The sequence below is a fragment of the Zalophus californianus genome, chromosome 4 (assembly GCF_009762305.2).
Source record: "Zalophus californianus isolate mZalCal1 chromosome 4, mZalCal1.pri.v2, whole genome shotgun sequence".
NCBI classification, from domain to species: Eukaryota; Metazoa; Chordata; class Mammalia; order Carnivora; family Otariidae; genus Zalophus; species Zalophus californianus.
In genome coordinates, this window is record NC_045598.1 from 175,111,742 (window position 1) to 175,123,436 (window position 11,695).

Consider the following 11,695-nt stretch of genomic DNA (forward strand, 5'->3'; position numbering starts at 1 on the left):
TTTTTTCAAAGAGACTTTGCCATTTACCACATTTCTGCTCACATAAAGAACTATCCAAGCATGAGGTCTGTTTCACTTAAGTTTGGTATTTTACTTCATTTACATGCTAATATTACTTGTTGACAGTACATATCCCAAAATGCCAAGTGTGGCATTAGCTCTTTCTCTTCTATTCTACAGTATCTTAACCAAAATTTAATTTTTAAAAAAACAAAAATTTACCTTTTTAACACCAATCTGGACAGCTCTCTCTATTACATCTTGTAAGTCATCTGTAAAAAGCAAACCCATTAAGAAAACTTGTTAAAAAAAATTTCACTTATCCCTTCTTGAAAGAAAAATACATAGAAACAATTATATTTACCAAATCAATAGTTTGATGAGTACTTATAATAACCAGCAATAACCCGAGGGGAAAAAAAAAAGAAACCCATATGAGGCAAACTAGATGACTAGTTATCCATTTAATTATATTTTATTCTGTTGACCAAAAGGGAGAAAAGTGACAAAAATCAGGGGGTTCCAACGAAAGGTGAATTTGCTCACTACAATTTAAATTACTTGCCTTAAGTTTGAAACTTGTTGGTACTGTATTTTTTAAAATAAAAATGAAACAATCATTAAAATTGTTATTTTTACTAGGGCTTTTCAAAATATATCTGTAACGCCTCCCAAAACATGATAAAACATCTCTTTGTAAACTGCAGTCAATGCTGTATTTCCATAATTCCCATTCCCACTGGGGAAGGATAATTTTTATTTTCTCTGACAGTTTTTTGCTTTTTCCCCAAAGTTTCTTGTTAAGTAACAGGCTTTTCTGGGGAGATCAATAGAAAGCTAAGCTTTAAGAGGCCTGAGGTAAATGGACAGCAAAATCCAACAATTCTATCATAAAAACCCACTTATTAATTTCATATTTAATTATCACAGGAAATTTAGTTAGAATTCAATTATTTCTAGAGTAGCTATAAAATTTTAGACAAAAACTATCAATTTAGTGAACTTCTACTAAGCCAACTAGTTTTGCTAAATATTGTAAACCAGAGTGCTACTGATACTGATGATAATAAAACTTATTTCACAAACACACACGTTAAGAGTCACAAAGCATGAAATCCATGAAGTGCTACAACGGCAAGAAAATCAGAATACAATTTATTCAATCATCTGTAGTACCTAACATCTTATAAAACATAAAAACATTATCGAAACTTCTAAATGCAGTAGAAAAGGTAAGTTTTGAGGTAAGGCTTATGAAAGCTAACATTTAACTTTCTTCTTTCAAGTGGCATCTGACATTCCCAATATTTAGAGAAGCTTTCACTTAGTATCACCTAGAAGCACAAGTGAAACTGGCTCTGACTTAATTGTTGAAAGAAATGTGTAATTCCTCTTCACCCAGACCAGAAACCAAAATTTTCCTGTTTGCATTTACATAACAAGGACAGTAATTTTCTAAGGCAATATTCATAAGCCAGTTTACTGGAGAAATTCTTTCAAAAACGTGTTGTCACCATCATTTCCTGCTTCCTCAACTCAGATGACAAAATACACGAATGATCTTGATATGATAAATAGAAGCCATTTTGCTTTTGGCTAAGCTTTCCATCAATCTTTGAGAAACTACTGTGTATTCCCACCTACACCACAGGGATCTGGGCTCTAGCAGGACTTGGAAGAAAGGGGGTAAGGCAAGACAGGGAAGCTGGAGAGCAGGGCACCCACTCCTTAACCACATTACCACTTTGTCACTCAGCTGAAAACATTTCCAAAAGTCTAGGTATTGCAGTGATGTTCAACTGCATGTGATTTTGATGTTCAACTGCATGTGATTTTTAAATTATGTGCCGTCATGTTCAATTGCTTAAAAGACTAATTAAACATCAACCATTGTTTGGCTTTTATGTGTATGGCTTTTACACATTTCTATATTCGAAATTATAAACTTCCTCAGATAAGGAGGCTTTGGTAACACTGTTATTACAGGTGCTTTATAAATGCTCATGGTTGTGATTTACCCATGTAGCTTATGTACATTTCACTTGGTTTACAGTTTTATTTTTTTAAGATTTTATTTGTTTGAGAGAGAGAGAATGAGAGAAAGAGAGCACGAGAGGGAAGAGGGTCAGAGGGAGAAGCAGACTCCCCGCTGAGCAGGGAGCCCGATGCGGGACTCGATCCCACGACTCCAGGATCATGACCTGAGCCGAAGGCAGTCGCTTAACCAACTGAGCCACCCAGGCGCCCTACAGTTTTAAACTATATGCATCCAAGATGCATAATAAATCCTTTTAATATTTCAATTGTAAAGTGATTATGCTTCTCATGATCTCCTTGAGGCAGAAAACTTGTCTTCATAGAGAAACTATTTATCTTAATAAAAGAAACATTTACCTTGATGCTTCTGAACTCCCCTATAAATTCCTCTGAACATAGGATCTGTCAAGTTGATACCAATATCTGTGGAAAGCAAAAATAAGTATTAAGAGCTATTTTAAATTTCTATGTTAAATAAAAGTTCCTGTTATGAAATTTTTCATTCAAACAAAATCTAAGTGCCTACCACTTGTCAGTTACTGAGCTAGACACCTGGGACACAAAGAGGAGTAAGACAGAATTCTAGCTTGCAAGAAACTCACCGCAGAATTGGAAAGGCAGACCCATTAACAGTTAAGAAATAATTCTAAGTAGACACTGGCACTGTGGGACACAGATGAGAAACACCCAACCTAGTCTGGTAGATGGCCCAGAAGTTTCCAGAAAGAATGGATCCCTGAACTGAATCTTAAAGGGTAAGTTAGAGTTACCCAGAGGACGAGGGGAAATTGCAGACAGAGGAAGCGGGAGCAGTGCGTCTGGGGTGTGGAACAGCAGTGACTGTGGCGATCTATAGGCTGTTCGGCTGCTGGAGAGAAATGTAGGGAAGGGAGTGGCCAGAAAAGTCCAGACTCAGCTATGTTACAGACATTGGTCTTTGAAACACCAGATGCAACCAGAAGCACAGATGGCTTTTAAGCAGAGGCGCTGAGGTTTTGTCTTCTGGACATCTCATTCTGGCGTCTTTGCAGAAGGTAGGATTTGAAGGGGGGGGCAAATGGAGTCCACAGATTTCACTTGGAAACAGGCAAGAGCTCATATTTACAATGAGGAGAACCTGAATTGGGGTAATGTAAGGAGAGATGCAGAGAGCAGAATGAATTTCTTTATTCACTAAATACTCTGAAGACCAAGCCTGTGTCCTTACTATGTAAGGAGTTAGGGGATACAGAAGGGAATAAGACCCAACACTTGGTCCCTGCCCTCCAGGAATTCATGGTCTCTATGGGAACTACAAATATACTTGGTGATATGTTAGACTAAGCAACACAAGGCAAGAATGTTTTTCTTTATTGCTATATTCCTAAAACCTAACATAATGGTTGCCCCGTAGTAGGAGCTCTATACATGCTAAGTCTATAATTATTATGTGTTTGGGAGCACAAAGAAGGGGCATTAACAGTTTTGGCAAACGTGACAAGAAAAGCCTCCCAGCAGAGCTGGATCTTGAACAAAGCTAAAGCTTACAAGATGACAAACGGAAAGGGCGTTCTACAACTATGGATGCGTGCGGGCACCAACTCTATCTAGAAGACGAGAAGAAATTCATTGTGCCTACAGAGCAGTGGTCCTCAATGGAGAGCAATTCTGCAGCCCCTCTCTCCTCCTAACCTCCCTCCTTGGACAGCATTTAGCAATGTCCATGTTCATTTCTAGTTGGCACAACTGAGGAGAGAGTTACTGGCATCCAGGCTTGAGGCCATGGATGCTGCTAAATACTTTATAACGAACAGGATAACTTCCCGCAAGAAGGGATTATCTGACCCCCAACATCAAGGGCCATTTCTTGATAAGTCCTGCTGCAGAGTACAGGGAGAATAACAGGATGTGAAGTCAGACCGTACTGGCCCCGGGCAATAATAATACCTTCCTTATGGGGCACCTGGGAGGCTCAGCCAGTTGGGCGTCTGCCATCGGCTCTGGTCGAGATCCGGGGGTCCTGGGATAGAGCCCCACATTGGGCTTCCTGCTCAGCAGGGAGTCTGCTTCTCCTGCTCCCTCCGCCTCTCCCCCGACTTGTGCTCTTGCTCGCTCGCTCTCAAATAAAATCTTTTTAAAAAATAATAATACCTTCCTTATTTAAAATACACTCTTTAGCATTTAGCACCAGGAGTTCATGCTCCAAGTTCATAATGGTTGGGGGCACGTGCCTTCCTACAGACCCTTACATTACTTCTGCTTACTTTCAGCTTCCTCTTGGTAATGTTTTCACCCTGATTTCTGGCCCTCAGTAAGCTATGCTGCTTCCACATGAAGACAGACTTGAGGTGATGGATGGGAGTTTGGATGATCTAATAAGGGATGGTGGAGAGAGTAGTCCAGACATTTGGAACAAGCAAAAGAAGGGCACAATGCAGAAAACTTGAAAGATATTTCAGCAACAGTATATATGTCAATAGAGGGCAGGAGATGAATTCACACCGGTACCCTTTAAAGGATTATTAACACACAAACACTGACCACAGTAAATATAATATAGGCGTTCAATGGAATGGCCCAAATCACAAGAATTCAGCATTTTTTTTTTTTTCAGTCAAGGAAAGGAAACTAGATAGGGCAGGGGGCAGACTGAGAAAGGGAGCCCAGGGAAGAGAGGAGAGGCTTTTCTGCCTCGAAGAATCCTTCACAGAGCTCCATCTATAATCACCCACCATGGACGATGGTTAGGAGCACAGACTTGGTCTGTATGTCTTCTACTCATTTCCCCTTTGTGCAGCAAAGAGATTAGTATTTTTCCAAAGCCATCTTTTTACTAGAAAACAGTGAAAAACAAAGGAAACAAAAGCAAATTTAGCAAGTAAACTTTATGTTACTTTAAAAGCAACGGAGGGGTGCCTGGGTGGCTCAGTCAGTTAAGCATCCAACTTCTTTTAAGATTTGATTCATATATTTAAGAGAGCAAGCGAACGTGCATGAGTGGGAGGAGGGGCAGAGGGAGAGGGAGAAGCAGACTCCCGCTGAGCAGGGAGCCCGACTTGGGCCTCAATCTTAGGACCCCGAGAGCATGACCTGAGCTGAAGGCTGACGCTTAACCGACTGAGCCACCCAGGTACCCCAGGTGTCCAACTTTTGATTTTGGTTCAGGTCGTGGTCTCAGGGGCCTGCAATCAGGCCCGCATCAGGCTCCACACTCATTACGGAGTCTGCTTGTCCCTGTCCCTCTCCCTCCCTGCTGCCCAGCCCCGGCTTGCACTCACTCTCTAAAACAAATAAAATAAAATCTTTAAAAAACAATAATTTTAAAAAGGCAAACTGAAGATTAACTTGGGGGCTCAGTTTCTGAAGCCTTCCCATGTCCTTGTCTCAACCCTCACTGGACTGGATGCTGAATCGTTCTTCAGCACTTTATGCTGAGGCAGATATGGCTGAAGCCAATTCAAGGTGATACACTGCCTCTTAGAACCCACTTCTAGATGTGGGTCAGTCCTTCAGGCCCTAAGTCACAGTGTAGTTCAAAAACCTGTATTCAGCTTTGGACCCAGGTGAGCCTTGGGCTTTAGGATATCCTACCCTGGCTCAGCCACCAATTTCTTCCCTCTGCTGCAAGAAATCTCTCCTGACTTACAGCCCTTGGCCCTTTTCTTTCTGACATATGGTTTGCTTGAAGTGTATTCCTTAGCCAGTTATTAGAGCTGTTTTCTACCTTGAATGGAATGCTTTCCGTTAGTCAGGTCTGGTAAAGGGGGTCAGAACATACCACCCCAAAATATGCCACTTTGGCATCTCAGTTATTTTGAGCTGAATGCACTGGAGAAAAGAGCAGATGTAGGCAAGGCTCTCTGGTCTCCCCACTTTGTAATGAAAAGGAGGTCATAAAATTCCCATGAGAGAGACCCCCTCCCTATATCAAGAACAGAAGAATATGGTTATCACTGTAATACTGTTATCACCAGCCTGGGAGTCAGAGTCAAAATGAATGTGTACAAACAGACCCAAATAACCCTCATCATCTCCCGTTAGTTTCCCCATACATTTCCTCGTCATGGTCCCACAACTCAAGACAGTTTAAGCCCTTTTATCACATTGCCATTTATGCTTTTGGGCCTAATGGCTTCTTTGGGGCTTCATTTTCCTTCTGAAGACTCCCAGATACCCAAAAAAAAGTCCATGCTTTTCTCCTGTTAATGTCTTATGTCAGTTTAATTCTTCCACCAGCCACAGAACCTAACAGGGTAGGAGGAAGCTTCTCCTCCTCTATAGAGGCAAATACGCTCTTCTTCTGGACGCTGAGTCACTTACGTTTCTCCTCCCCTATACTGGCTGGCCTCTGGGCCTCCCACTCCCCATCTACCTAGCCACCAGCAAACACCTGCAGGGTGGTTAAGATAATCAAGAGGTCAGTATATGGAGGGGGTCAAAGAAAAGTTGAACACGATCACCAAAAAGTGTAAATTTGTGAGCAAGTTCCAAGAAATGCAATGAAATGGAGGAACTGCAGTTATGGAAAAAGAATGGGTTCAGGAGTCAGAATTCCTGGCATTATGACGAATAAACAATGATGTTGGGCAAATCACTGGGCCTTCTGGGCCTGTTTCCCCACTAATAGGGCACAACATTTCTCCTTCCCGGATGAAATGTGGCTCAAACTGGAAAATGAATGTGAAAGCACTTTGCAAATTAAAAGCCTTATAAAATCTACTTACTATTATTACTGAGCACAGTATACGTTCTGTAACATGCCAGTAACACATGGAATTTTAGTCAACATTAGCTACCCTGCCATACCACCTTCAGTGGTTAACACTCTCAATTCATTATTCAGTAGCCAAAGTGAGTCCATCTTTTTATACCTAACTCATGATGCAGCTACGAAAATAAAGCCACTCAAAATCCTACTCATTTAAATTGTTCAGAATGTCCTAATTTAGTATAAGGGATACTATCTTTTCAATTAAAAAGTTCCTATCACAGGGGCACCTGGGTGGCTCAGTCAGGTAAAGCATCTGACTCTTGGTTTTGGCTCAGGTCATGATCTCAGGGTGGTGAGACTGAGCCTGTCAGGTTCTGTGCTCAGTGCAAAGTCGGCTTAAGATTCTCTCTTTCCCTCTCTCTCCCCCTCTGGCCCTCTGCCAACTCAAGAGGGCTCGCTCAAATAAAATTTTTTTATATTTTTTAAATTTTATTTTTTTATGTTGTGTTCATCATCATACATCATTAGTTTTTGATGTAGTGTTCAAATAAAATCTTAAAAAAAAGTTCCTATCACAAGGATGTGTTGTCAACAAACTCAAAAAAAGTAAATAGTATATGAGAATCAATTTCTAGCTTGAAATAGCTTGAAAAACTAAGACAGATGGGATGAGAGCATGATAGGAAAAAGGTAGGAAATGACTACTTCTGATGGGGGAAATGGAGGGAGTCATACATTTAGTGGCACGTCATCATCTTGTAAGGATCAGTGATGTTTCTTTTCCGTTTTTTTTAACTGGCTGGCTTTAAAAGCAGTTAACTGCTTTACTGTTAAAAACTACTTCTGGTATTAATGAGATTTCTCAAAACAAGAGTGGAAAACTGCTTGCAACCAAAACAAAACCACATCTCCAAACTGATGCCTCACTGGGCTCAGTGAAACACGTCCTATCACTGTCACCTATGATCTAGGGATACAAATGGACAGTAAACAGGGCGTTTAAAATTGCTTCGGATTTGCTTAGCCTTCAGACAGAACTTCAACTTCAACTTTACAGGAAATACAGGAAATTAGAGGAAAAGCTAAACACCAGCACACAGCAATCAGACAAATTCAAAAGACTTCTGTGGGGCCACCAGCCAAGTGCTTCTCCGAGACAATGCCACGAGGAAAGAAATGTGCTAGATCAAGGGGTTGGCAAGCTGTTGCTGGCAGACCAACCCCTATCTTTCTTTGCCCCTGAGTAAAAATGGTTTTACATTTTTAAATAGCTGGGGGCGGGGGGGGGGGGGGGAATCAAAACAATAATAGGATTTTGTGAAACCTAAAAATTATAAGAAACTCAAGTTTCGGTGTCCAAAAAGTTTTACTGGAACACAGCCACACCCATCTGTTTATATAGTGTCTATGCCTGCTTTTGAGTGACAAGATCAGAGTATTTGTGGTAGTGATCATATGGTCCACAAAATAAAAAATACATACTATACGGCCCTTAAGGGAAAAGTTGGCCAACCTCTGTACTAGATACAAAACTTAAGGGCATCCAAATATGTGGCTCTGGATTGGATACTGTTTTGGACACGACCACCTTATAAAAGAGGCTCTAGAGAGGCCCCTTGCCCGTTCCATCACATGAGGACACAATGAGAAGGCAGCAGCTAGAAACCAGGGAGGGGGTACTCACCAGAACGCAAACATGCTAGTGCCCTGACCATGGACTTCCCAGCCTCCAGAACTGCGAGAAATACATTTCTTATTTATAAGTCACTCCATCTGCAATATTCTCTTCTAACAGCCCAAATGGACGAAGGCAATCTATAACATCAGCTTCTCTCTCAAGGTGTACTTACCAAGTAGGTGGATTTTACCTCCCAGTCTATCAAACCCGTGCACTTCTTTCCGCCTCCCCCCTACCATAAGACTCCAGTCGGCCAACTCTGGCCCAAACGCCACTTTGACTCCCCTTCTGTTCTGCTCTCCACCCGACCCATGGTTTCTTTCATTCATAAATCAGATCGTGACACTCTTAACTGGACTTCTCACTATTAGGATGAGAATCAAGGTCCTAACAGGGTAGGACCTTGGCTCTGCTAATCTCTTTAGCTCATTCTATACCATCCTCCCACCCTCTCAGCCCCTTCCCCATTTCTCTCTGTTCCAGACCCACTGGTCATTTTTTCAGTTCCTCAAAAGGACCATGTATCCTCTTGCCACAGGATGTTTGCACAGGCTGTTCTGTTTGGAACCCTCTGCCTTTCTTGGCCTACTGAACTCAATTTTTCAGAGCTCAGTCCAAGTGTCACTTCCTCAAGGAAACCTTTTCTGACCTGCCAGACTGTTTTGTTCCTCACAAATACCCAGAGGACCATGCTCCCTTTCTTCAGTGCCCTCATCTCTGTAACTGTGGTAAAGCCTTTAGTGCATTCATGCGGCGGTCTCCACCACGAGATGTGACCTAGTTTCTGACCACCACTGCTTCCTAGCATTTAGCACACGGGATGGCACACAGTAGAGACTCAGTAAATACTTTCACAGTAAATACTTTAAAGTGAATGAATGACTGGGTTGCTTAAGGGAATCGAAGACATAGGAAATACGATCCAATCCCTAGAGAAATGGAATTTATACAAAAAAGGTGGCCAAAAGCCCCAACTGGCTTGCTTCTAGGGCCACAGGGCAGGATCAGAATCCTGTTGAAAAAAGACAACTACAGATTAATCCTAGGTACGGAAAAGCTGGATGGCCCGAAGGGATAGTTATGCTACTAAATACTGTCAGCTGCTCTCTCATCGGCTCATGGAGGGGGGCGGGGACTGCTAAACTAGGAATCATCTAAAGCCGCGCTTCTCAAACTAGGGGTGTTCCGGGACCCCTGGTGGCCCAGTCAGTTAAGCTTCCAACTCTTGGTTTGGGTTCAGGTCATGATCTCAGGGTCCTGGGATCGAGCCCCACTTGGGGCTCCGCACTCAGCAGGGAGTCTGCTTGAGGATTCTCTCTCCCTCTCCGTTTGCCCCTCCCCCTACTTGAGCACGCATACTCTCGGGCTCTAAAATAAATCAATCCTCTAAAAAACAAACAAAATTATGGGTGTTCCACAGAGTATGTAACACTTCGAGATTTCATGGAGTTTCAATTTTACTTCGGAAGACTTAGGGGATAAAGTATCTTAATTTAAAAAGGGCACTATATTATTTCAAAGATAAACACAAAACATCCAAAGAAATGTAAATGCATCAAGAGTTAGTTACCCATCACTGCCGCCACCCCACCACCCCTGGAATATGCTTCCTTCTACGCATAAATCTATTAAACAACTAGGGAAGGATAGACTTAAAAAGTTTAACACCGGCTATCTCAAGAGAGTAGGAAAAAAAATGTATTCAAAATAAACGCACCTTCAAGAAGTCTTTCCGAACTCATCTTACCAAAAGGTTCAAATTCCTTTATCAATTTTCTTATCACCATGGTACTAAAACTACGTATATTGTTTTACCCATTCATTCATACTTCCATTGACCATCACTGTACTAAGTCCCTGGGAAACAAACACTACGGAGTATTTGCCTTAAGAGTGTGTGGTCTAGTGGGAAAGACACATAAATATTTAATTATAAAATAATGCATCAAAGGGTAGAGTTAGGAAGTCTGCTCTTGCAAGTAAAAATCAACCAAGCAAGAAGGTAGTCAGTGAGATATTAGGGGCAAAAGTGACATTATGGTCCCGAACTGCCACTCTAAAACCTTGTCCAAGGCAAGAAACAGCATGTCCAAGTGTTTGTCAAAGATAAAAGGGATGAGGCTGGAACAGAGGGCAGGACCAGAGCACGGATCGGTTTTGTATGCTGTGTCAAGGTACTTCAGCTATCCTGGGACAGTAACTGAAGGATTGGAAGCAGAAGAAAACTGTAGTTGGTTTTTACACAGACCACACTGAAAGCTGTATGTACGATGCATTTAAGGAGACATGACTGGAGGCAGGGATTTCGTTTTATATCACAAATAATAAGTTGTCTTTTCCTTGGGGAATCTCTCATGGCCCTTAGCCCATCTCCCCCACTAATTATATCACAGATTGGAGAAGAGAAGCAGACAGACACCACACCTACAACTACTGAGGACTACACCCCAACCCCAACCCCTGGCTCTCCCACAGCATTTTTAAACTTCTTTTGTGGCACTGAAAACATTCTCCCCTGCACTTGCTTTGTACATCTCTCTCTAGTCTGAAAAATAACTGCACCACTCGTATCTTTCATAGTTCCAAAAAGTTAGCACAAAGTCTGTGGAAAAAATATCGCTTAAAATAACTCTCAGATCTAAGGCTACATTTCCAATTGCCCAGCAAATGTTTCCAGCTGGATGTCCTGTAAGACTCTCAAACTTAACCTAATCCACATGGATCTCGCTACATCTCCTACCCATTGCCAAACTGATCATCCTTCCATTTCATATTTAGGTATTTATCCCAACTCTGAGTCATCTATCTGACTGTTCACGCTCCCTTACTTCCATAAACACAGCTGCCAAATGCTGCATATGTACATCTCTTCTCTCTCTCCCTTTTCCACTTCCCTAGTTCAAGCTCGGAAATGTTTCCCCATCTCTCCCCCTCCCCCACAGAACTTACAGTAACTATCAGGACCGCCTTATTAAAGCAGAGATGTGGTGGTCATTGCCCTTTCCCACCTTCAAGTAGCTGGAAACACCACAAAGACAAGAATCACACTGTTGTAACACACAGCCCCCAGGTTCCTGGTACATAACTGGCACTGCATGATTTACTTGATGAAGAAAGGCTGAAAGCCTTCAGCGAAGCTCCACTCTACACACAGTAAAAGTAAACTCAGCCAGACCTTTGAGTCCCAAGTTACCCTTCCAATCCTAGCTCTCCAGCTTTTCCCATGTGCCTGGTAGTAAATATTCTTATCCCTTTGGTTCCTGTCGCATCTTACCCCCTCTTGTTCTACT

General features: G+C 42.0%; 1 protein-coding gene across 9 annotated transcripts in view; it reads right to left on the reverse strand.

The window, feature by feature from the left end:
• TATDN1 (TatD DNase domain containing 1) overlaps positions 1–11,695 on the reverse strand; it is a 45,280-nt gene that overhangs the window by 32,840 nt on the left and 745 nt on the right. For 5 of the 9 annotated variants that reach the window (XM_027620398.2, XM_027620469.2, XM_027620437.2 and 2 more), the window contains exons 2-3: positions 2,395–2,460; positions 223–272 (exon numbers count right to left, since the gene is read on the reverse strand). In XM_027620398.2, the coding sequence (XP_027476199.1) occupies positions 223–272; positions 2,395–2,460 (116 nt within the window). Of the gene's footprint in view, positions 1–222; positions 273–2,394; positions 2,461–4,748; positions 4,850–11,695 lie in introns of those variants that run through there. The other 4 variants (XM_027620459.1, XM_027620427.1, XM_027620443.1 and 1 more) reach the window with 2 other exon arrangements.